At 48.7% G+C, this 26711-nt stretch overlaps 1 protein-coding gene across 11 annotated transcripts in view; it reads left to right on the top strand.

The window, feature by feature from the left end:
- The window catches only part of U2AF1 (U2 small nuclear RNA auxiliary factor 1), a 174241-nt gene that overhangs the window by 125449 nt on the left and 22081 nt on the right, over positions 1 to 26711 (top strand). For 6 of the 11 annotated variants that reach the window (XM_085620765.1, XM_085620766.1, XM_085620770.1 and 3 more), the window contains 5 exons: positions 4371 to 4442; positions 5159 to 5208; positions 6009 to 6107; positions 7223 to 7356; positions 18924 to 19016. In XM_085620765.1, coding sequence (XP_085476891.1) covers positions 4371 to 4442; positions 5159 to 5208; positions 6009 to 6107; positions 7223 to 7356; positions 18924 to 19016 — 448 coding nt within the window. The remainder of the gene's footprint in view (positions 1 to 4370; positions 4443 to 5158; positions 5209 to 6008; positions 6108 to 7222; positions 7357 to 18923; positions 19017 to 26711) is intronic. The other 5 variants (XM_085620771.1, XM_085620772.1, XM_085620774.1 and 2 more) reach the window with 1 other exon arrangement.

Here is a 26711-nt window from a genome sequence, read left to right as displayed (position 1 = left end):
GAGGGCGATTTTGTCAGTCTCCAGGCCCGGCCACTCCCATCCCTGAAGGAAAGGGTCAGTTCTGATCAGGGCAGCAAGGGGTTCCATCGCGAGCGCGAAGAGAAGGGGTGACAGTGGGCACCCCTGCCGTGTCCCCCGGCTGATCCGAAATGGCCCAGACAGCGCCCCGTTGACCAATACCCTGGCGCGGGGACGTGCGTAGAGGACCCGTACCATTCCCAAGAACTTAGGGCCGAAACCCATGTGGGTCAGGACGTCAAACAAGTAGGCCCACCCAACCGAGTCGAAAGCTTTTTCGAAATCGGCGAGCAGGAGAGCGAGATATGGGGTTAAACGGTGGCGGTGAGCCAGGGCCACGTGGAGGCGGCGTAGGCAGTGGCGAGTGCCCCGATCGGGCATAAAACCACATTGGTCCGGGTGGACCAGGCTCGATAAAAAGGGCCGGAGCCGTTGGGCCAGGACAGCCGCGTAAAGCTTGATGTCGGTGTTAATAAGAGAGATCGGCCGGTAAGCTGCTCTGTCAGTGGGTGGCGTCGTAGACTTGGGCAGGACCACAATCGTGGCTATGACGGCTTCCGGGGGGAATGAGCCATTCTTAATCGCCCCCACAAAGAGATCTCGCAACCTCGGGACCAGGCTATCTTTATAGGTGGCATAGAATTCCTGAGGGAAGCTGTCTGGTCCCGGGGTCTTCCCAGCAGACGTACGCCCTATCGCTTCCCCAATTTCTTCAAGGGAAATGGGTGCCTCCAGGCTCTCCCAATCTCCCGGCCCAAGCCGGTTGAGTCGTACATTACTGGCCGCGAGCAGAGTGGCCAGGGAAAGGTCCGGTGCTCGGGCCCGGTAAAGCTGAGAGTAAAACTGGGCGAATGCTTCCGCTATCGCCACGGAAGAGGACTGGAGCACGCCGTCGGAGTCGGCAATCGCCGGAATGATGCGCGATGTCCTGGGATAGGTGGCCAGGCGATGCAGCAATGCGCCATTCCTATCGCCCCATCCGTACACTCTCACTAGCGAAGACTGCCAGAGAAGCTTGGCCGCGCCAAGTGATCGTTGACGAATCTCATCGTGAAGGAGCCGCAGCTGCCCGAGTCCCGGCTGGGTCCCCGAGCTCAGAGAGAGATTGCTCCAGTCGCAGCGCCCGGGCCTCACAGGCGGTGAGCTACTGCAGTTGCGTGCGTCTTGGCAGCGCCTCTAATGGTTGCCTTGCAGGCCTCCCAGAGGGTGCCCGCCGAGGAGACCGAACCCTCGTTGTTACAGTAGCAGTGGGTCAGCTCGGTTCCCACCACCTTACGAAGTGTCTTATCCTGGAGGAACCAAGCATTAAAGCGCCACATCTGACGGGCCGTACGGGGTGTAAGGCCCAGACTCAGGAGGACCGGAGAGTGATCTGAGATCCCTCTGGGGAGGATACGGACATCTTGGATGCCCACGCAATCGGCGGGGGGACGAAGATCGTGTCAATACGTGCATGGGAGTGGTGGGCGGCAGAAGTGTGGGTGTATTGACGTGTGTGTGGATGCCAGGTCCTCCATGCGTCGCATAAGCCCTGAGCCTCTGCCCAACCCGCCAGCTGCCTTGCCCGCGCAGCGCGGGAGTCTGAAACCGGTCCTGACGAGTCCAGCTGAGGGGCCGAGACTGCATTGAAGTCTCCTCCAAGAACAGCAGTACCCAGAGGGAAGGTTGCCGGAGTAGATCTTATCTTTGTTAAATTAAGTAGTCATATGGCAGGTGGAGGAACTGGTTGTTGTTTCAGTCAGAGGGGGCACCCCTCGCACAGTGGAATAGGAGTAGGAGCATTGCGTAAGCCATCCTGGACAAAGCCTGTATTTAAACCTTCTGCTACCAGCAAGTTACCTGAAAAGCATCGTTTGCTATTGTGTGCAGGTGTGCTTCATTCAAAGCTACATGCGAGTCTTTCTATTATTTTAAAAAGTCTCTCTTACACCACAGCTCTTGTTGGACTTCCAGCCAGTGAGACAGCATCTTTACTAATTTCAGCTCCATTGCGATCGGGCAGATGAGACTCTTTAACTTTACCCGCTAGGCTGGGCTCCAGAGAATGACCTGGTTTCTTTATAGCCTGTAGAAAGAAGACACCTGTCCCACATTTCCAGATGTTGCTTTGGCCATGTGACTTCCGAAGGTTTTCAGGTAGTGTCATCACCCTCTCTATCCTTCATGGATTATTTTCCAGTAAAACTCGCTAACTGCATGGTTTTCAACTTGTAGTACAAGCACAAATTCTGGTCTACCCTCTGAACCTTAGACTTGTCAGACATTGAAGGCAACACATTAAGCTCTGGTCTCATAAAATACTAATTGACACCAATCATAGCTCATCCCCTACCTTGAGCGTGGGCTCCATCTACATGCCAGAATAATCTTCAGAGTTTTCTGTGTGCTCTATACTGCACTCCACCGGAGTAAATCTGACTAACCTGACTCTGAACTCCGCATGTCTGATGGATCACGCTACAGGGAACACATCTTTGGCCAGTTTGGAAATCTCAAGACTAGCAAAGAAAGCAGCTTACTCAGCATAGTGGGCCAGTCTCTGGCATTTCGTCTGTTTGCACCTCCCACTTGCTTCTAGAGTGGAACAGTTCGGGAAAGGTCTTTAAGCCCACCTCCTTAGTATCTTCCACCGTCCTTTTCCTCTCCTACCTCACCCTATTTTTATGTTTCTGCTGCATCTGTATGCATTTTTTGCCCTGACTTCTCAATGTACCTCTGTCGCTCTATCCTCATATGTTGGCTTTGTATCATGTTGCTGTTTGCATCACTGGCTTGGAGCTAGGTTCAAGCTTTATAAATGCCTCTTATAAAATAAGGTATATTTGCTGAGCGGTAAGGCTGATTGATTTGCGTTGAATAGACAGTTTCCTGTCGATGGGCCATGCGTTTGCTCCTTCACGTGGTACCGAGAACACTACCGTTAGATGCATGTCACAGAGCAGGTGATCCTCAGTTACTTTGCCTGAGTCACCCCAACTTCGCTTCTGCTGTTCTGCCTTGTTCATTCTCACGCCGTTGCCATCCCACATGCCTAGATTGGAAGGATTGGTTTCACACGTGCCTCAGTCCTTTCTCCCTAAACACATCTGTTCACTACAACCCTTCTGCCCATCCCCACAGCTCGGGCCCAGTTGAGCTAGTACATAACATCCAACGGGCGGGTCGTTCTGGACCAGTCTGCTTTGGGTGTTTTCTTTGTTACATTTTCACATACTGCCACTGAGATGGCTGTTTCCAAACAAGGATAATGAAGAGAACATTGAAATGGCAGCATAGAGGATATGACCACAGGTGAGTACATTTCTCGAGACTTTTCGTTCTTCTCAGGATGCACCCTTCCCATAGGTTGGCCGTAAGATGCGAGTCTGTTACTCTAAAGCCAACAGCTCATAGACATCATAGAGCTTGTATAGTTCTGACATCGAAGCTCTTGCTCAATGTAGAATCTGAGGATGCTGGAGCTCTTCCTCGGGGTCTGTGCCTTCTGATCGGGTCTATGAATGCTCTATGAATTTTCTCTGCTGTGTATTGATACAGTTGATTGCTATTTTTAGATGGATTGTGAATTAGTCGGAGTCTCCCACTCTGTGCACAATCTGGATGTGACCTGATGCTGCTCTCTTGGTGGAATAAAGAGGGTTAGATGGGATTGGGGAAGGAGTGTGAGGCTGAAGAGTTCAGTTCATTCCTTGGGCTACTCCTTGAGACATGGGAGATCTTGCTTAGAAAGTCAATTTTTATCAGGAGATTTATTCCAAACAGCTGAGCTATCTCTCAGTGCATAGAGGCTCTTTTGAGCCAAGGTGTTTGGGTTTGAGTTTGTCTGCATTTTTCTGTGCAGGTATTTTTCATGTGAGATTGTAAGCCTTAGATGAGCATTTGGTTTGGCAACTACACATTTATATTTGTTTACTAGATAGATAAGAAAGTCCCACTCTCTAGCCAAGATTTTTAGAAAGAGTACTATGTATGCATGCTGCAGCTGGAGGGGGGTAGGCAGCTAGGCAATCGATTCCGTCAGTAACGGTAGATCGCTCAGACTTGCTACTTAGACAGCAAAGGTATAGTTCCAGGGTAGGATTTAGCTTGTTTCACCTTTAGTCTGTCTCTAAGGATTCTCCTCTAAATCACCCACTCGCATCAGAGGGTTATCTCTGTAATGGCCAGTACCATTTTCCAGTGGAAATTTTATCTGCACAGTTCTATTTTGATGTTTTTTTCCACTTGTAAAAATATTCAAATACTGTGCAAACATCATAGAAATTGTGCAAAACGCAATATTTAAGTATAGCATTGCACACACTCTTTGAGTGCCTGAAAATATTGACAAGCTCTCAACTTCTATGCTTCAGCCGCTGATGGCCCAGTCACTACAGAGAGGAATCAAAGTCTCTGCCCTGAGCTCTGGACGCGGCTAAACCCTGGTAAGAGTGCGTGGGCCCGGCGCGTACTGGACACTTTTCATGGGCAGAGCAGAACTAGGAATGACAAATTATGTTGTAGGTTTTTCTCCTAAGTTTGTCTTGCAACGTAATTTCTTTTTGTTACCTGAGAATCCACCTGTAGCGTTCCTAGCTGCATCCACTCTGCTTTACAGCAGGAATCGCTAGCAGCGTTGATCAATGTATTGCCTTGGTTAAAGTGTTCGATGTTGGCAGGTGCTTCTGCAATATCTGGGGACGCATGGGGTAGGCATAAGAAGTGCATTCGCCTTGTGTGGGTGAGGCTGCTGGCTGAGACCCTTACTGGTTCGTAGCCATCAGGAGGGGAGGGAGATCGGTGCAGACTGTACCAAGAGCATGGCCCCTACATGGGAATGTGGCTGTTGGTTGCAGGCACTGGAGTACTGGCCATGCGAGCCAGAGGGATTCGGCTGCAGACTGTAACTGGAGCGCCGGATCTCTTGTTCATTGGGATTTCCTTGGAGATTGTCAGGGTATCCTTATGAGGGAAGCCCCCAAATCCCAACACTTAGACAAATTGTGTCGTCTTTGGACTGTACGAGCCTGGTTACTCATGAGCATTGGCCCTGTGTGGGAATGGGTGATTTTGTTGCAGAGTAACAGCGTCATCAGCTGTATGTGCCAATGTCAAACCTGTTCCTCACTGTGACTGGTCTCTTATCTTGTACTGTTTACAGGTGCGGTGAGCGATGTGGAAATGCAGGAGCACTATGATGAATTCTTTGAGGTAAGGTACTACAGACCCGTGTTGTACTGTCACAGAAATACTGCGCTGAGTTGCAGGGGGAGGCAGAGCCCAGCCCCTGGTGTCAGATAAAATAAGCTGTTTCAGCCTTCTTATGTTTTGTACAAATAAGTCTTTCTTTGATCTGTGTCTTGCAGCATGGTCATATTTCTAGGGGTGCTGTATTTCTTGAACAGAAAGCACACCAACTTCGTTCCTTCCATCTTAATCTAACAAACCTGTCTTGCTAAAAGGTTTTTCTCATTTATAACTTTACCACCACTACGTGCTCTGACAGGCTGAGATTGTCTTCAGTAGTATTTTCCTACATGAGGCTCAGATTCATCCCAAGAGTAATTTTCAGTGCCCCATTTGTTCCTCTTCCTAATTCACGATAAAACCTTTTGAGTAAAAACTCTTTACTCCATCTAGTTTGCTATCCTAATGACATATTTTGTTTAGAATATTTTTGCCATTTGTCACAGTTCACCAACTCCTTTGCAGTAGCTGTGGTGCAGTTTGATTTACAATGTAAAGCTCTCAGTGCTGCACTGGGATTGTAGACCTCGATGTTCTTAGAGATGAAGAGAACAGGCTAGTCGGTTCTGCACTCTACATTCTTTGTCTGCCTTGATGGTGCCGGGATTCTCGAGCCCTGGGGATAGTTTGATCTTAAGCAGCCGTTCAGTGACAGACATTAAAGGAATAGTGCAGGATCCAACCACAAGTTGTACCCAAGCTTCTTTTGTAAGTGATGCACATATTTTCTAGAAGTGCCAAACTCTGTTCATTGTTGCTTGCAGGAAGTCTTCACGGAAATGGAGGAGAAGTACGGGGAAGTGGAGGAGATGAATGTTTGCGATAACCTCGGGGATCATCTTGTGGGGAACGTCTACGTGAAGGTAGGGTTTGTAGCTGCCTTTTGTGATACCTGAGAGCAGGGACATTTCATACAAAGGGATCCTGTAGAATATCGAGATAGGTCCATAGCTTGGTAGTGCTTAGCGTGGACGACTTGCTGGCAGAAAGGGTACAATGCACTATGAAGCTGCTGATCGTAGATGGAGAGCTCTAAGATGTATGTTTCCTCCAGTGGCTTTGTTTGAAATTGTTAAAAACAACATTGAGGATTGTGCATAAGTACAAGATAATTTATCTTGGATACATTGTATTGATGCACCTATTTTCCTTACCACTGAGGCTAAAAGCCAACCTAGCTTACAGCACCCAGGCTCGCCACAACTGTTTACCCTTCATTTAGAATCCAGCAGGACATTTTAACGGCCCCCATCAGCTTCTTTGTCCGGTCATTACTCATCTGAGGTTAGATGTTCTACTTGATGTTTCGCAACGCCATCTCATGCAGGTAACCGTCCCTGGGAAGCAAGGAGCCACGCTGCTTTAAGCTCCTTGCGTAGGGCATCCACATCACTTATTATTTTCAGCTAAATAAGGGGAGTGGAGAATATGATCCACGCACCAAAAACCAGAATCTGCTGTCCCCTTCGGTGTGCTGTAGAACCTGGAAGAGGTTTAGAGCGTTTTATACAATAGCTGCTTGATTTTGTACAACTTTTGCCTTATGGAAATGTTTTTCTGATGGTACTGCACTTGGTGAACTTGGAGAACTTTGTTCTTATTATGTTTACTAGGCTGTCTATTTCAAGGGATCGAAAGTGCCAGACACAATTAACAGTATATAATTTAAATAAAATTCATTACAAAGCAAGAAAAGAGGCACTAAGCAGATGAAACTGGAACCTAATTAAATGCAGCTGGGCTGAAAGCTAGTGAATCTGTCCCTTAATTCAGTATACAGTTGGACAACAGGACGGACGTGTTGCAGCATAGACAGAGGAACTGTCCAAAACAAATTTGAAACTAAACCAAACTTACAGTATTCCTCACTCCTACATGAGACTTAACAAAAAGAAAAGATGCCAGAATCAAGAGACAACAATACATTTCCTGTGTGAAAGTGCCTGTTGCTAAACATTAAATAATATTTCTGTTTTAGTTTCGTCGAGAAGAAGATGCTGAAAAAGCAGTCATGGATCTCAATAACCGTTGGTTCAACGCACAACCCATCCACGCCGAGCTTTCACCTGTGACAGACTTCCGGGAAGCATGCTGCCGCCAGTACGAAATGGGGTAAGCATGCTGTAAGCAAGGAAAGTGCACATACCGGTGAGCATACCAGGTGACACGGATATGCGACTGCTAACATGCGAGCTGCTGCTGCCTGTTGAATGCATAGCTCAGTGCTTTCCACAATCGAAACGGCCCCCTGCAGTTAACTGAACTGGATCCCACTCTTTAGTCTGAGGGCACGTGATTTTCTGGTCGGCCTGGGACAGCAAAAGTGCTTATGTGGCGCACCCTTAGGGTATGTTATGTTACTGATATTTGTTGAGCACATGTACACCAGTTGGTTTCTTGGCGCTAGGGTAACAGGAACTGGTCAAACTCCTCAAGGGCGTTAGACACTTTTGTCTAAAGAGCCATGTTTTTAGGAATTGTCTGCATTTCATATAGCTCGGAGCTGTTCTGATCTCGAGAGGGAAGGTCTAGGTTTTTAGGGTCTAGGTTTGGGACAATTTGGAGACTGCGATTGAGGCATTTGGGAGGCTCAAGTAGAGGAAGTTGTCATAATCTATTCTGGAGATGACTCGGGCAATTATAACTTGAACAGGGGCCTCATGGGTGAGGAGTTTACCAATGTTCTCATTCTACGGAGTAGAAAAACACAGGAATAAGTAACCATTCCTAGTTGGGGTTTTATAGAGTTCCTCATCGATGAGGCTCTTCACTGATTTCTTAGGCGAGGGAGGAACTGCTAGTGCAGGAGGCCAGAAGAATGAAGTATTCCGAAAGTCAGTCTTGCTTCTGGTGATGGCAACCTGTTTTGTCTGAATCTAATTTGAAATTATTGCTGTTCATCCAGCCACGGATGAACAGCATCTTATTTTTGAAGGTATGCAGTGAGCTAAGGAACTGCAGGTCACTTGAAGAAAGGGTCTTTGCAGTGCTGTGACCTGGATGATACTCTCTGGATTGTCGTAGTCCTCCAGGCCAACGGGCTGCAGGTCTCTTGAAGGAAGGGTCTTTGTAGCGCTGTGACCTGGATGATACTCTTTGGATTGCCGTATTCCAACGGGGCTGCAGTTCGCTTGAAGGAAGGGTCTTTGCAGCGCTGTGACCTAGATGATGCTCTTTGGATTGTTGTATTCCAACGGGGCTGCAGTTCGCTTGAAGGAAGGGTCTTTGCAGCGCTGTGACCTAGATGATGCTCTTTGGATTGTTGTATTCCAACGGGGCTGCAGGTCACTTGAAGGAAGGGTCTTTGCAGCGCTGTGACCTAGATGATGCTCTTTGGTTTGTCGTATTCCAACGGGGCTGCAGATCGCTTGAAGGAAGGGTCTTTGTAGCGCTGTGGCCTGGATGATACTCTTTGGATTGTCGTATTCCAACGGGGTTGCAGGTCACTTGAAGGAAGGGTCTTTGCAGCGCTGTGACCTGGATGATGCTCTTTGGATTGTCGTAGTCCTCCATGCTAACAAGGCTGCAGGTCACTTGAAGGAGGGGTCTTTGCAGCGCTGTGACCTGGATGATGCTCTTTGGATTGTCGTATTCCTCCAGGCCAACGGGGCTGCAGGTCACTTGAAGGAAGGGTCTTTGTAGCGCTGTGACCTGGATGATGCTCTTTGGATTGTCGTATTCCTCCAGGCCAACGGGGCTGCAGGTCGCTTGAAGGAAGGGTCTTTGCAGCGCTGTGACCTGGATGATACTCTTTGGATTGTCATATCCCTCCAGGCCAACGGGGCTGCAGGTCGCTTGAAGGAAGGGTCTTCGTAGCGCTGTGACCTGGATGATGCTCTTTGGATTGTCATAGTCCTCCATGCCAACGGGGCTGCAGGTCGCTTGAAGGAAGGGTCTTTGCAGCGCTGTGACCTGGATGATACTCTCTGGATTGTCGTAGTCCTCCAGGCCAACGGGGCTGCAGGTCGCTTGAAGGAAGGGTCTTTGTAGGGCTGTGATCTGGATGATACTCTTTGGAATGTCGTAGTCCTCCAGGCCAACGAGGCTGCAGGTCGCTTGAAGGAAGGGTCTTTGTAGGGCTGTGATCTGGATGATACTCTTTGGAATGTCGTAGTCCTCCAGGCCAACGAGGCTGCAGGTCGCTTGAAGGAAGGGTCTTTGTAGGGCTGTGATCTGGATGATACTCTTTGGATTGTCGTAGTCCTCCAGGCCAACGGGGCTCCAGGTCGCTTTAAGGAAGGGTCTTTGTAGCTCTAGGATCTGAATGATACTCTTTGGATTGTCGTATTCCAACGGGGCTGCAGGTCGCTTGAAGGAAGGGTCTTTGTAGCGCTGTGACCTGGATGATGCTCTTTGGATTGTCTTATTCCTCCAGGCCAACGGGGCTGCAGGTCACTTGAAGGAAGGGTCTTTGCAGCGCTGTGACCTGGATGATGCTCTTTGGATTGTCGTATTCCTCCAGGCCAACGGGGCTCCAGGTCGCTTTAAGGAAGGGTCTTTGTAGCTCTAGGATCTGAATGATACTCTTTGGATTGTCGTATTCCAACGGGGCTGCAGGTCGCTTGAAGGAAGGGTCTTTGCAGCGCTGTGACCTGGATGATGCTCTTTGGATTGTTGTATTCCTCCAGGCCAACGGGGCTGCAGGTCGCTTGAAGGAGGGGTCTTTGCAGCGCTGTGACCTGGATGATACTCTTTGAATTGTCGTAGTCCTCCAGGCCAACGGGCTGCAGGTCTCTTGAAGGAAGGGTCTTTGTAGCTCTAGGATCTGAATGATACTCTTTGGATTGTCGTATTCCAACAGGGCTGCAGGTCGCTTGAAGGAAGGGTCTTTGCAGCGCTGTGACCTGGATGATACTGTTTGGATTGTCGTATTCCAACGGGGCTGCAGGTTGCTTGAAGGAAGGGTCTTTGTAGCGCTCTGACCTGGATGATGCTCTTTGGATTGTCGTATTCCTCCAGGCCAACGGGGCTGCAGGTGGCTTGAAGGAAGGATCTTTGCAGCGCTCTGACCTGGATGATACTCTTTGGATTGTCATAGCCCTCCACGCCAAAGGGGCTGTAGGTCGCTTGAAGGAAGGGTCTTTGCAGCGCTGTGACCTGGATGATGCTCTTTGGATTGTCGTAGACCTCCAGGCCAACGGGGCTGCAGGTCGCTTGAAGGAAGGGACTTTGCAGCGCTCTGACCTGGATGATACTCTTTGGATTGTCGTAGTCCTCCAGGCCAACGGGGCTGCAGGTCGCTTGAAGGAAGGGTCTTTGCAGCGCTCTGACCTGGATGATACTCTTTGGATTGTCGTAGTCCTCCAGGCCAACGGGGCTGCAGGTCGCTTGAAGGAAGGGTCTTTGCAGCGCTGTGACCTGGATGATGCTCTTTGGACTGTCGTAGTCCTCCAGGCCAACGGGGCTGCAGGTCGCTTGAAGGAAGGGTCTTTGCAGCGCTCTGACCTGGATGATACTCTTTGGATTGTCGTAGTCCTCCAGGCCAACGGGGCTGCAGGTCGCTTGAAGGAAGGGTCTTTGCAGCGCTCTGACCTGGATGATGCTCTTTGGATTCTCGTAGTCCTCCACGCCAACGGGGCTGCAGGTCGCTTGAAGGAAGGGTCTTTGCAGCGCTGTGACCTGGATGATGCTCTTTGGACTGTCGTAGTCCTCCAGGCCAACGGGGCTGCAGGTCGCTTGAAGGAAGGGTCTTTGCAGCGCTCTGACCTGGATGATACTCTTTGGATTGTCGTAGTCCTCCAGGCCAACGGGGCTGCAGGTCGCTTGAAGGAAGGGTCTTTGCAGCGCTCTGACCTGGATGATGCTCTTTGGATTGTCGTAGTCCTCCAGGCCATCGGGGCTGCAAGTCTCTTGAAGGAAGGGTCTTTGCAGCGCTGTGACCTGGATGATGCTCTTTGGACTGTCGTAGTCCTCCAGGCCATCGGGGCTGCAGGTCTCTTGAAAGAAGGGTCTTTGCAGCGCTGTGACCTGGATGATGCTCTTTGGACTGTCGTAGTCCTCCAGGCCAACGGGGCTGCAGGTCGCTTGAAAGAAAGGTCTTTGCAGCGCTGTGATCTGGATGATGCTCTTTGGGATTGTCTTATTCCTCAAGGCCAACAGGGCTGCAGCTAGCTTGTGGCTCCGGGTCTGTCTCTATTCCTAGAGGTGTTCTCAAGAGACATCTTCCAGTGTTCTTTTCCTTGTTGACATCTTGCAGCGTCAGCACAGTTTCGGTAGTTACTGGGCTGCTCGTTTTTGATTCTTCACTCTCTCCATCCAGATCTGTGGTCCAGTCAAAGGTCAATCTGAAACTGTTTTTAGGGGTTTTCTGAGGGTAAGTAGTTGAGTCTGCCCTCAAGGTTGGGCTCGATGCATTCCACAGTTTTGGTCCTTGTGCTTCTAAAAATCTGCCTTCGTATTTTGGTCTCTTGAAATTGTTTTGGGAAATCTGTTGCAGTGCGACTGACTGGACGTATTAGGTGTCAAGGTTTGCATGTTCCTCGGTTTTCTCCCAGTAGGCATTTTGAACATTGAAGAGAACTTTCACATGGATGTCTCTTCATGCAGCTGCTGATGAAGTCTCTGCTTTGTGATATTTTTAGATTCAGTGACAGTCTGACTGCTGTATTCTGCAGGGATTGCGTTTATTCAGGCAATTTTATTTTTTGTCAATCAGTTATTAATCGCATTACAGTGGTCCAGCAGGCCAGTGCTAAGGATGTAGTCTGTTCCTTATGAGTGGAATGCTATTTTATGTTTTAACAATTCTTTGCTGTGATCAATCAGTCTCATTTGGGTTTCTTGACACACAGGCGAGTGAAAGTCTGAAAGGGTAGTGAAAAAATGGATTTTCCTTGCTTTTGTAGCAACTCTTTATGTAGGGAGTGTACACGCATAGCATTCTCTGCCCTCGAGGAACATTACCTTGTATCCACCATGTGTTTAAGGTACTTTGTGTTTTTTATTCTTGACTTCCTAAGATTTGTGTAGTCAAGTAACGGGATACTGTCTGCACACATTTCCAAAAATGGAATAATAGCGTCAATGGTCACTTGTGATGCTCATTAGAACACTTTCTGAGCAGATGGTGAAGATCCAGTTTAGATTGGTTGGCAGTGATGGTGAAGTAGATAATCGATTTTTTTACTTCCTAATGATCAATCGTGACACTTGTCTTTTATGAACCCGAACGGAGATGCACTCCGATGCAATGCATGTAAAGCATTAAGCCACGGAACGTGCCACTATTACGAGAGATGGAAGATCTGGGGAATTGTAATTTCCTTCTATGGCTAGACCGACAAACATGACGTAGTTTTACTCTCTAGAAGCCTTCTGCAAATATGACCTGTTATTGAAAAATATCAAGTTTCCTGCTTAACGGAGAAGGGCAGTGCTTAATTTGAGCTGGTGGTTGCAGGTAGGGCCCACTGGCACTTACTTTATAGGGCCAGGACTTATTGTTCCTCACTCTACTTTGATCCAAAGCAAGAGGGAGAGAAAAACACAACATGAGAAAAATTGAAGCGAGAGATGGAACAATAATACCAAAGGTAGAAAGCGGGTATGATAAAGAAACTACAAGAGTGAGATAAAGAGGCAAGGAGTGTCGGTGCTGGATTAAAGAGGCAGGAGGTAGAATCAAGATGGATCAGTCATCTGATTCAGCACCTTCAACATTCAGTAGCGCCAGCCACAGGCTTCTGAATGAAACTTTGGGCCCTGGCACACATTCTTTTACAAATTTAAGCACTGAAGACTGGTCACTGATCAACGCAGGAATGTGATCCTTATCCCCAGCACTGTTTCTGAAACGTTCCTTTATAGATCCGGATTAAACAATCTCTTCCCGTATTTTCTAAGTTGCATCGCATGTGGACGTCGCAGAATGTATTGTATGTGAAGGGCTCCATTGTTAGGAGTCTGACACACAAGCGTCTTGTGACATCAAAATTCCTGGATGGAGATGCCATTCGAGCCACTCATGGAGCATAAGAAATGGGTATAGGCCACACCTCTTCCACAAGAGGTTCTCGCTGGGAGGTCACCGTGTAACTGGCAAAAGGAAAAGGTGACAGAAAAGACAATCACCCTTTCATGTTCCCTTACATGAAGCTGGGAAGGTCACAACAAAAATAGAGTAGGAACATTAATCATTTGTTAAAAAGGTGGTATCGCCTGTTTCGCCCTCCTATCCAGTCCTCGAATAGGTGCAGTGAACAAGGTGGCCAACCAAGCGCACTCTAACCATGAGCATGGGGACAAACTGCGCTCCATTCTTCCCTATTCCAGAAGAGAACTCTCTTTAAGGAGGCCAGAGCTGCTCCAACGCTCTGCGTTTACAGCTCTTTCTGACATTTCCTCGGATGGCGACCCTTGGTTCAGGGTCTAAACCTGGCTTTGAAGATAAGCTAATCATTGCTTCATGTGAATGCCGTGTGCAGTCCTTGGACCTGTAAAGACCGAGGCGCATAGAAAGGTGTGTGTGGGGGAGCTTACATTAACACACATCTTCCAGCTCTACTCTCATATTTCCTGAAAGTCAGAAGCGAGGCAGGAGACAAAGAAGTGGAAAAGCTCCTCAGTCCTGATAGCGGGTCCACCCATCTGATTCGGCCCTGTATCACAAACCACTTGTGGCTCCGTGGGGGCTATCCTAGTCCAAGGAGGATCAAGCTTCTACTGAGAGGGGTAACCCAAAGGACACCAAACTGAAAAAGCAGCACAGCCCATATTGAGGCTAGATCCAACTCATGTTCCTCTGAGACCCAAGAGCTCAAGCATGTTTAGATCGTAGTTGTTCTCAGCTTCCTTGATTCAGAAGGTTGGATAAATCCTTTATGTATCCAGAGGACCTTCTTGACATGGAGGCTTTATACTCACGTGTGTCTGGGGACCCAAAGCTTTTGGTGCAGGGTTTTCTTCCCCTGGAGGAGCTAGGACTTTGGGAGCCTTTGAACATTGCGACTGTTTAGAGGTGAGGTCATTTCAAACCAGGGTTCCTGGTAGCATGGACGGATAGCCCTAAGGTTTCAAAGATAGCTTTGCTAGAACTGTGCAGGAGGTAAAAAGGTGCCAGCGCTGCTCTCCTCAGTGAGCATGGGACGATAATCCTAAAGTTTCAAAGATAGCTTTGTTAGAACTGAGCAGGTGGTAGAAAGGTGCCAGGGATGCTCTCCTCTGGGAGCATGGAAGGATACTCCATTGGTTTATAAAATGGCTTTGTTATAACTGCATAGAAGGTAGAAAGGTGCTGGCGATGCTCTCCCCAGGGTGCATGGGAGGATAGCCCTAAGGTTTCAAAGATAGCTTTGTTAGAACTGCGTAGGAGGTAGAAAGGTGCCAGGGATGCTCTTCTCGGGGAGCATGAAAGGATAGTCCTAATGTTTCGAAGATTGCTTTGTTAAAACTAAGCAGGTGGTAAAAGGGTGCTGGTAATGCTCTCCTCAGTGAGCATGGACGCATAGTCCTAAGGTTTCGAAGATTGCTTTTTTAGAACTGTACAGGTGGAAGAAAGGTAGCAGGGATGCTTTCAGTGAGCATGGGAGGATAGTCCAAAGGTTTCAGAGATAGCTTTGTTAGAAATGAGCAGTTGATAGAAAGGTGCTAGCAATGCTCTCCTCAGGGAGCATGGGAGGATAGTCCTGGAGGTTTCAGAGATAGCTTTGTTAGAAATGAGCAGGTGATGGAAAGGTGCCAGCGATGCTCTCCTTAGGGAGCTTTAAAGGATAGGCCTAAGGTTTCAGAGATAGCTTTGTTAGAACTGAGCAGGTGATGGAAAGGTGCCAGCGATGCTCTCCTCCGGGAGCTTTAAAGGATAGTCCTAAGGTTTCAGAGATAGCTTTGTTAGAACTGAGCAGGTGATAGGTGCCAGTGATGCTTTCCTTAGGGAGCTTTAAAGGATAGTCCTACGGTTTCAGAGATAGCTTTGTTAGAAATGAGCAGGTGATGGAACGGTGCCAGCGATGCTCTCCTCCGGGAGCTTGAAAGGATAGTCCTAAGGTTTCAGAGATAGCTTTGTTAGAACTGAGCAGGTGATAGGTGCCAGCGATGCTCTCCTTAGGGAGCTTTAAAGGATAGTCCTACGGTTTCAGAGATAGCTTTGTTAGAAATGAGCAGGTGATGGAACGGTGCCAACGATGCTCTCCTCAGGGAGCTTTAAAGGATAGTCCTAAGGTTTCAGAGATAGCTTTGTTAGAACTGAGCAGGTGATAGAAAGGTGCCAGCGATGCTCTACTAAATGTGCATGGGCCGATAGTCCTAAGGTTTCAGAGATAGCTTTGTTAGAAATGAGCAGTTGATAGAAAGGTTCCGAGGATGCTTTCCTCAGGGAGCATAGGACGGATAGTCCTAAGGTCCCAAAGATAGCTTTGTTAGAACTGTGCAGGTGGTGGAAAGGTGCCAGCGATGCTCTCCTCAGTGAGCATGCCTGGTAACTCTAAGCACATGTGCTTTTTTCAGGTTACCAGAAACACTCTTAAGAGATAGTTCTGTCTAGGATCTTCGTCAGTCATAGATAAACCTTTTAAAAGTACATTTTGAAAAATGATTCCAGACTTGACCACAAGGTGGCAGAAGAACCTTACAGCAGAAGTACCCAGACTGTAGAACTAGGATTGAAGGTAAGTAACCTATTTGCACAGACGTTTCCTGCATTTTTATCTCTACAGAAAGTGCACAGGTGGTGTTGCACTGTGCAGAGGGTACCCATGCTCCCTAGATTGTCCTATTTCTGAAGTGACCTCACCTGATGTCCTTGTGCTTCTATGTGTGCGCTTGGGCAGGCTGAACGCCGCTGGAGGCACAAGTACTGTCAGGATCTGAAGGCTCATTATTTCGCCCTTCTACGGGATTATAAAAAAGCCTTGCTTTCAGCCAAGTCGTAATATTTTTCCCAGAAAATCCATCAAGCGGCCAATAAACCCAAAGAGATCTTCACGATCGTACATGAGCTCGCAGCCTTTGATAGAGTTGTCCCTAAGCCTACCCCCTCTCAATCCCTCTGCAATGCCCTCAATGACTACTTCATTGAGAAGATTGCTAAGATCAAGCGCCACATCCCGCGGCCTCCCCCTTCTTTCTCTTGTCCCTTACCACCGCCCACCCTTGACCATTTCCCTCTGATCCCAAAGGAGACCTTCCTCACCCTGTTGAGGAAAGTCAAGATAGGTTCCCCCTCAGATCTTTGTCCCGCCCATATTCTGAGGGAGATATTTTCCAGCTGCCCTGACCCTGCTTAATTCTTCAATTTCTCAGGGAATTGTTCCTGACTTGTTTAAAGTCGCTACGGTCATTCCCATTCTTAAAAAGGTGGGTGCCGACCCCACCCTCCTTTCAAACTTTAGACCCATCTCTTTACTCCCATTCCTGAGTAAGATCCTGGAGAGCTACATCACTTCCTACCTCTCCACCTTTATCGGAGATAATCACCTCCTCGCCGCTAACCAGGCTGGTTTTCGCCCTGCTCACTCCACGGAGTACGTTGTCCTCTCCGTGATGGATGAGCTCAGGAGGAGTGCTGACATCAACTCACCGCAGGCCCTGGTCCTCTTCGACCTGTCCGCCGCCTTCGACACGGTCGACCACTCTATTCTTTTAGACCGTGTCGGGGGCGCCGGCGTTCGGGTTCGGCTCTGGCCTGGCTCACCTCTTTCTTGACGGACCGTACCCAGGCCGTTAGACTGGAGGGCTTTTCCGCCCCCATCTGTCCAGTCTCTTGCGGGGTACCCCAGGGCTCGTGTCTCTCTCCTCTCCTTTTCAATCTCTATATATATCCCCTGATTGCCGCCTTGCAGGAAATGGAGGTCACGGTATTTAATTCTGCCGATGACCTTCAGCTCATTTTCAATCTCTCCCCCTCTCCTGACTCTATTCGCAAGTTCCGCTCACTTTGACATTCATCTATGATTGGATGAACCTCGACCAACTTAAATTGAATCCAGACAAGACGGAGTTGGTTCTTATCGGTGGTCCTTTTAACCCCTGGACCCCCGCTTTTTGGCCCCCTACTTTTGGCTCCCCTCCTCTTCCCTCTGTGTCTGTGAAAACCTTGGGTATTAAAATCAGCCAAGACCTCTCTATGTGCTCCCAGATCAGCTCGGTGGTCTCATCCTGTTTCCTGTCCCTTAGAATCATCCGTAAAATCTCTCGTTACTTCTCTATGGAAGCCCTCAAACTCATCATCTTGGCCATGATTCTATCCCGCCTGGACTATGGCAACGGCCTATATGTCGGTATTCCCGCGTACGAGCGCCGCCGTATGCAGCTCATCCAAAACCAGGCAGCTCGCCTTATTTACAGGCTTCCGAAATTCCATCACATTACCCCCCCCCCCCCCCCTCCTCCCCCTAAAGACCCTTCACTGGCTTCCCATCCTGGAGCGATCCTTATTCAAGATGGGTTGCCTGATCTTTATGTCACTGGCCGGCACGGCTCCAGACTTCATCAGATCAAAGATCAATGCCTACGTCCCGGGCAGAAACCTTCGCTCCTCTACCCAGTTCCTCCTCAGCGTCCCTCGCTACCGAAAAAAAAAACTTGGTGGTTCGAGATTTTCTACCCTTGCCCCCCTCTTCTGGAACGCACTTCCTTTTGCCATCAGATCCATTTCCATGTACATGGACTTTCGCAAAGCTCTTAAAACCCACCTCTTCTCCATGGCCTATTCATTGTAGTATCCTCCCTGCGTTCCTCATGATAGTCTTTGTTCAGCGCCAAGAAACCGCTTGGTAGTAGAGCGCTCTATAAAACCTTTCAACTTCATGTGTACAGGAAGTGGAGATAATCTCACTGCCCTGATCTGTCTTGTGATGTTTGCTGCTGGGCTCACTTTAAAATTCTAGATAAACAAGAAATTCCACAGCCGACTAGTGTTGCGCACATCCGTATCAAAGTCCCATATCCGTGTAAATCCTGTGCCAATCAACTCCGAGACCTGCTATGCTTAAATCTCACTGGAAAACCAGAGACGAAAAATTATGGAAGATGGAGGTGGCACCAGGTATGAAGTCACAATTTCGTGAGAACGAGTTAAGTCAAAGTAATACTTTATTCTTCTTTATATGCAATGTAAAAGCAACAGCCAACGCGTTTCGTTCCTTTTAAAGGAACTTCATCAGGGCAGAAAATGATCAGAAAAGATCGTTTTATGAGTATTTTCTCTGTAAATATCCAAGATGACCGTCATCAGAATGTAGTACGGTTTATATGCTAGCAGCGTTACGATTGCCGCCTCTCAAGACGAGATTCCGCAGAATGGGTGCGGAATCTCGTCTTGAGAGGCGTCAATCGTAACGCTGCTAGCATATAAACCTTACTACATTCTGATGACTGTCATCTTGGATATTTACAGAGTAAATACTCATAAAACGATCTTTTCTGATCATTTTCTGCCCTGATGAAGTTCCTTTAAAAGGAACGAAACGCGTTGGCTGTTGCTTTTACATTGCATATAAAGAAGAATAAAGTATTACTTTGACTTAACTCCTTCTCACGAAGTTGTGGCTTCATACCTGGTGCCACCTCCATCTTCCTTCACTTTAAAATTCTCTTCACAAAGAGTAGTTCTCCCGGCACTTGTCACTGTACAGAAATACACCTACACACGCTTCCCTCCTTTGATAGCGGAATATATCTTCTCTCCTCGTGAAATGCTCATGAGCTCGCTGTCATGTTTTCTGATGTCTTTCTTTTTTCTGCAGGGAGTGCACACGAGGAGGGTTCTGCAACTTCATGCACCTGAAACCTATTTCTAGAGAGCTTCGCCGTGAATTGTATGGTCGCCGACGCAAGAAGTGAGTACTGAGCCAATTTACCAGGAGTGTAAAATCAGGGGTGAGAGGCTGCTTTCAGCTCACCATGTGTAGAGGAAAAAGGTACATATGAGGCCTTCTGTTATGGGCCACCAATCAGTCAGGTATTCAGATGATGCTAATGGGACGCCTCTATCCTCTTAATATTCCTATAGTATATTACATCAGTAGTGTGCTTTCTTGTGGGATAGCATGATGGCGTAGTCTGTCACTACGGCTCGGGCAACGTTTCCGCAGTCTACTTAAATGAAATTCAAGTAATGTTTGTCAATCTGGATGAAAAGAGTATATATTACCCTTTTAGGCACCCGTGCAGCTGTCATTGGCGAAAATGTCATCAGACAAACTACTTCTCGCATATATCATAGAGTGCCCTGTAGAGTTCATGTTGAGTGCAGTTCACCCCACAGTATTGTGCTTGTGGTGTGAGGGGTATACCCTCGCCAATATCATACAGCTTCACTTGTACCCTTGACCTGGTCAGTCTACTCTCACACTATCTTAGATCATCCCCCTATAAGCCTTCCATGAGGCACCTACCCTCATAGTACCATAGAGCATCCCCTTGTGCTGGTGGTATGAGCGATGTACCCTCCAAGGTGTCATACAGCTTCACCTGTACCCTGGCTGTGGTCAGTCTGCTCTAACATTATCTTAGATCATCCCACTATACTCTTGCTGTGATGACTCTACCCTCACAGTTCCTTAGAGCATCACCTTGTGTTGATGGTATGAGCGATGTACCCTCCAAGGTGTCGTACAGCTTCACCTGTACCCTTGCTGTGAGCAGTCTACTCCCACGTTATCCTAAAGGACCCCCATTCGCTTGCCCTAAGGCGTCTACCCTCACAGTACCATAGAGCATCCCCTTGTGCTGGTGGTATGAGCCGATGTACCCTCCAAGGTGTCACACAGCTTCACCTGTACCCTTGCTATGGTCAGTCTGCTCTCACACTATCTGAGATCATCCCCCTATAAGCCTGCCATGAGGTGTCTACTCTCACAGTACCATAGAGCATCACCTTGTGCTGGTGGTATGCGATGTACCCTTTAAGGTGTCATACAGCTTCAACGGTACCCTTGCTGTGATCAGTCTACTCCTACATTATCCCAGAGGACCCCCATTCGCTTGCCATAAGGCGTCTACCCTCACATTACAGTAGAGCATCACCTTGTGCCTGTGGTGTGAGGGGTATACCCTCAGAGGGCATGCAGCTTCACCTGTACCCTTCCTCTGATCACTCTACTCTCACATTATCTTAGATCCTCCCCCGATACGCTTGCTGTGAGGAGTCTACTCTCACAGTACATTGCAGTATCTCCTTTTGCCCATGATGCGAGTTGTATACCTTTACAGATGTCCTACAGCATTTCTGATGCACTTGCTGTGGGCCTAGCCTCCCTGCCGTAGGGCATACCTCTGACCCCTTGCTTAAAGCAGTCTGCCTTTAAAGGTGGCACTTCCTTCAGTACCCTTGCTTGGAGCAGCCTGTCCTCGCATCTTAGGGCGTCTCCCATGTGCCTTTTTTGGGAGTGGTTCAGCCTCAATCTGTTAGAGCAGGTCTCTATAACCTTGGTGTAAGGCATCTAGACTCAAAGTATCGCACAGCATGTCTTGGTGGCAGTGATGTACGTATTATACCCGAACGCATGTTCCAGAGCATTCTCCAGTAAACATCCTGTAAGTATTCTACACTCTAACTTCATTAGAGCGCCACCCTGTGCCTGTGTTGAGGTGTGTCCTCAAATTATTTAAGAGCACTTTAGAGCACCCCTGTACCTAGGCTGTGAGCAGTCCACCTTCACAGTATCCTGTAGCGTGCCTCTGATCATATGGTCTTTCCTTCTAGTTCCGTAGAATATCTCCTGTGCCTAGGCTGTAAGTGGTTTACCCTCACATTACTATAGAGCAGCTCTCTGTAGCCTCGCTGTATGCCATCTTCCCTCGCAGTATCCTAGCGCATCTCTCTGTAGCCTAGCTGTGAGCAGTCTACCCTCAAATTACCATGGAGTAGCTGTCTACCCTTGCAGTATCTGGATCATGCCTTTGTAACCTCGCTGTGAGCAGTCTACCCTCGCAGTATCCTGGAGCATCTCTCTATAGCCTTGTTGTGAGCAGTCTATCCTCGCAGTATCCTGGAACATCTCTCTATAGCCTTGTTGTGAGCAGTCTATCCTTGCAGTATCCTGGAACATCTCTCTATAGCCTTGTTGTGAGCAGTCTATCCTCGCAGTATCCTGGAACATCTCTCTATAGCCTTGTTGTGAGCAGTCTATCCTCGCAGTATCCTGAAGTATCTCTCTATAACCTTGCTGTGAGCAGTCTACCGTCACTTTATCATAGAGCATCCCTCTATAGCCTCGCTGTGAGCAGTCTACCCTCGCAGTATCATAGTGCGTCCCTCTAAAGCCTCGCTGGGAGCAGCCTACCCTCGCAGTATCATAACGCGTACCTCTAAAGCCTCGCTGTGAGCAGTCTATCCTCGCAATATCTTGGAGCATGCCTCTAAAGCCTCGCTGTGTGAACATTCTATCCTCGCAGTATCTTGGAGTATGCCTCAGTAGCCTCGCTGTGAGAAGTCTACCCTCGCAGTATCGTGGCTCATCTCTCTATAGCCTTGTTTTGAGCAGTCTACCCTCACAATATTTCAAAGCAGGCCTCTATAGCCTCGCTGTGAGCAGTCTACCCTCACAGTATCTTGGAGCATCCCTCTACAGCCTCGCTGTGCGCAGTCTACTCTCTCAGGATCTTTGAGCATGCCTCTGTAGCCTCGCTGTGAGCAGTCTACTCTCTCAGGATCTTTGAGCATGCCTCTAAAGCCTAGCTGTGAGCATTATACCCTCGCAGTATCATAGCTCATTCCTCTAAAGCCTAGCTGTGAGCAGTCTACCCTCATAGTATCTTGGAGCATCTCTCTATAGCCTCGCTGTGAGCAGTCTACCCTCACATTATGTAGCATCCCTTTATAGCCTTGCTGTGAGCAGTCTACCCTCAAAGTATCTTGGAGCATGCCCCTGTAGCCTCCCTATGAGCAGTTTACCCTCACAGTATCTTGCAGCATGCCTCTGTAGCCTCACTGTGAGCAGTCTACCCTTGCAGTATCGTAGCGCATCCCTCTAAAGCCTCGCTGTGAGCAGTCTACCCTCGCAGTATATTGGATCATGCCTCTCTAGCCTCGCTGTGAGCAGTCTACCCTCGCAATATTTTAAAGCAGGCCTCCATAGCCTCGCTGTGAGCAGTCTACTCTCGCAGAATCTTGGAGCATCTCTCTATTGCCTTGTGAGCAATCTACCCTCACAATATTTTAAAGCAGGCCTCTATAGCCTAGCTGTGAGCAGTTTACCCTCGCAGTATCTTGGAGCATCCCTCTACAGCCTTAATGTGAGCAATCTACCCTAGCAGTATATTAGAACATGCCTCGATAGCTTCGCTGGGTGCAGTCTACCCTCACAGTATGTTGGAGCATGCCTCTCTCCCCATGCTTTGAACAATTTACTGTTACAGGCCCCGCATTTCCCTGTACTAGTGCAGTCCGCAGTCTATCCTCACAGGTGTCGTAGCATCCGTTTGTGCCAGCGGTGTCATACAAGATTACTTGCTATGAGCTCTCTGTCTTCACATTACCTTATAGCATCCACCTGAGACTTTGCTGTAAGCACTCTACCCTCACAGGTGGCAGAGCATGTAGTAGGGTCCCTGTTGTATGCAGCCTAACCTAACAGTACCTTAGAGCATTACCCTGAGCCCCTTCTGAGGAGACCAGGTGGCAGTGCATGTTGTAGAGCCCTATGGTGATCAGTCTACTCAAAGTATCTCAGAGAACCCACCTGAGCCTGGGTTGTATGTAGTCAACCCTCACAGTATCGTGGAGTATCTCCCTGATCCTGTGCTCTGAGCAGTCTGCTTTCTAAGGTGATGGCGCACGTTTGCAGAGCCTCTGTTTTGAATGGTCTACCTGCACAATAGCTTAAAACATCACCTGAGCTTATGTTGTGGGCAGTCTACCTCACAAGTATGTTAGAACATTACTTGAGCCTGTTGTGAGAAGGTGGCCTGATATATGCTGTCCACTAGTTCTAGTGGGCACCTTGTATCAGTCCAAACAACCCCTTATGGTGATAGGTTAAAGACAACCTTTATTGAAAGCTATCCTAGTGGTAGCTATGGAGAGCAGCCTTCAGGCTAAGTCTTGAAGGAATGTAAAGCAGCTTGTTTTACCAGTCTATAATCTCTTGAATGGCTAAATGAAAGAGAACCACACCAGGTGTGTGTGTGTGTGTGTGTGTGTGTGTGTGTATGTATATGTATATGTATATATATATATATATATATATATATATATATATATATATATATATATATTATTTATATATATATATATATATATATATATATATATATATATATATATATATATATATATATATATATATATATATATATATATATATATATATATATACACATATACACACCCCCCTCTAGTCTCTTTATGAGACTGGAGTTCGAAGTACTTTGTTTACAAGGTAACAATTATCAGTAATAGCACAAATACATGTTTGGGCCCTAGGGGCGTACCAAACCATATACCAGTAAAGTGGTATAAGAACCACGACTGAACTAGACACAAGGCCTAGAGCCTGTAGAATTGCTGGGACCCCAAGGAACCACCCAAGGTAGTGACACCGGGGACCCACGGGGGCCGTGTGCAATGTGTAAACACAACTGAGGGTTCCCGTTAGCTTCTATGGGCAATGTCGCGGTTGGAAATTTAAAGATTAGGGACACTTAGAGTCGAGTCAGGACCAAACCCTTTTGGACTTAAGAAGTTCTAGGGCTAGCACCCACGGGAGCACCGGAATACTCGAGTTACCTCACCCAGGGAAGCCGGGTGCATAGGTGTCTTTTGGTGTCGGGTCACATCGTTGATTACAATGGAAGCTGGCGAAGAACTGCTGCTGCCGTGAAGAGAAGTGTCCGAAGAGATCCAAGCCTGGATCTAGGATGGAAGGAACCTGAAAGCAGAGGGGACAGAGTCTGTGTCACTAGCCAGTGACCGAGGGCAGGATGGACCAATGCCCACAGATGTCTGGTGCTTCAGGTGAGTTGATGGGTATCTTGACTCTTCAGCCACGAGGTCCAGAAGGTGCCGATGACGACCAGGATCTGGATTCGAGCTGTCCCACGAAGTCTGTTGAGTGCTGCGGTGTCGGCGACCAGATTGGACCCAACAAGCCTTGGCAACGGCAAGTCGCTGGAAAGCAGAGAAAGGACTGCGGTGCAGACCAGCAAGGTCTGAGGGACTCACCCAGCGAGGGTAAGTCTGGGCACGTCTGGAGCAACCAGGAAAACCCAAGTAGAAGAGGAGTTGCTTTTCCTGGGGACCTACTAGCCAACGGGCTAGCGATCGCGAAAGAGCCTCGAGCGGTCGCACTTGAAACTGGCCCACGGGTCACTTGTGGAGTGGAGGCCAGCAATCTTCGGTGCAGGAGGTGCTCAAGACTGGGGCTACTCGGAGCCCAAAGCACAACTTCGAGGAGGACCAGGATGATAGCGTTGCTGCAAAAGTTCACGGTGCCCAGGGGTCACGGTTCCACGTCACCCACGGGCCTCAGCTTTGCTGTGGACTCAGGGTAGCCTCGGGGAAGTCTGGAAATCCACCTCTGGTGATGCAAAGACTTCAGCGTCCGGCGGGAGCTTCAGTGATGCAGACCGGTCAGTTGCTTCTTTGGTGCCTGCCAAGCAGGGGAGTCACTCCTTGACCCCAAGGGAGATTTCTTCCATCTTCTAGTCGTGATAGAAAGTCGAAGGTCCAGGATATATGTTGCAGAGTTTCGTCCAGGGTAATCTAAAGTCACGAGGACTGGGTTCCCATACTTATACTAAGTTTGGGGTTTGGACATACGCTAGGGACCCACCTATGGGAGGGTTTGGAAAGAGGGGTGTTTACACCCATTTCCTTTGTCCAGTTTCGCGCCAGAGCCGGGGCAGGTAGCCCCTGCAACCGGTTCGAACTGGACTATGCACAGGGGCACCAAATGTGCCCCCAGTGCAGGACTTCAAAGCCACCAGAGTGCTCCCGCCCAGCCCCAATACACATCTGCCTGTTTGGGGAGGTGACGTCCCACCATTTGGTGTACTTCTCGTGACGTCGGCAACCTTGGGGCGCCATCTTCAGATTCTTTTTTCCGCCGTTGGGTCTGGATCGTCACCGAGAAGCTCCAGAGTTTTTTAACAAAGAAAGAAGAAGAGCACGAGCTTCATCGGAGGAAGATTAAAGGAGACTACAGACAGAAAGAACATCGAGCCGGGACGACGACGAAGGAGGAGAACCTCGAGATCTTCGACGTCCAACAGAGAATGCGCACTCAGGGACACTGAGCGCAGGAATGGACAAAACACCTTTTAAATTCTGCCGTAACTGCCACCACAAGTACGCGCAGAAGGACCAACATCCGGTCTGCAACCTTTGCCTGCCAGTCGACCACGAGAGCAAAGACTGCAACGCCTGCTCCGCCTTCACACCGAAGACACTCAGGGTGAGAGGGAGACAGGGGAGAGCCAACTACAACGTGGAAGGCAAGGGTAAGGCCCCGTCTCTGTACGACCTAGGCCTCTCCGACGATGAAGACAACGTCTCCGAGGGACCTGATGACTTCACGGTCGCAGAGACCGATAAGAAGACGTCTGACCAGGTAGGAGAGACGTCGAGCACAAAAACCCCGAAAGGGCCCCGAAAACCAGAACCTGACTCTCGAAAAACAGAGTCTTAAGTCCTCGAAAGGAACACCAGCGCCGAAAAATTCGACTACCGCGAGTGGATCCAAGGACGAAAGGCCCAGCGGATCCTTCGAGAAGGATTCCCAGGTGCCGAGGGCCGCCGAAAAACAAAGTTCGTCGAAAAAGGCCCACGAGGTTGGTCGTTCGACGACGAAGGACAAGGTCGCGTCGAAGCAAGCTCCGTCGAAAAGGCCAGCGCTCGACGCCGAAAACGTCTCCGAAATGGAGAAGAAAAGAGAAGGCTCGAGGCGGAGATGGATAGCATCCTTCAAAGGAAGGAGGAGTTCGACGAAAAAATGAAGAAATGTACAATACCAACGACTGTTATCAAGGTCGAAGACCAGGACGAGTTCGACGCCGAAGAGCAGTCGAAAACTCCCGAAGAAGAGGAAGATGACCTCTACTATGAGGGAGAAGAAGAAGAGGAAGAACAGCAGTCGAACTACGGCTCGGCGCCGTCAACGACGCAAGACCTGGAATGGCAGGACCTCGACGCCGAAAACCCGGAAGAGCCCGTGGAGACTTATCCTTAGAGGCCTTCGCCGCCAGATGATATTGGGGCTTACAACATGGTCGTAAAGAGCGCGGCTGCAGCTTTTGGCGTGAAACTAGAGGAGGAAATACCGAAAGCAAACTTTTTAACGAGACACTGCTCCCCATCCAAACTAGGAGCCAGTTCCTCCCCATGCTTCAGAGTGTCATGAACCAGGGGAAGGAGGCGTTCAAGGACCCTGCAACATGCAGATCCATCACACCCAGAATAGAGAAAAAATATAAGCATTCCTTTCAGGACCCTCCATACATCAAGGGATCTGTCACAGCAGACTCCATTATCGCGTCTACAGCCAGAAAGAGGGCCAATGTTCCGGCAGCCTCTGGGCCACCTCCTGACAAGG

Source organism: Triturus cristatus, chromosome 8, assembly GCF_964204655.1.
Source record: "Triturus cristatus chromosome 8, aTriCri1.1, whole genome shotgun sequence".
NCBI lineage: Eukaryota > Metazoa > Chordata > Amphibia > Caudata > Salamandridae > Triturus > Triturus cristatus.
The sequence above is the reverse complement of the archived record's forward strand: the minus strand, read 5'-3'. Positions and strand labels throughout refer to the sequence as shown.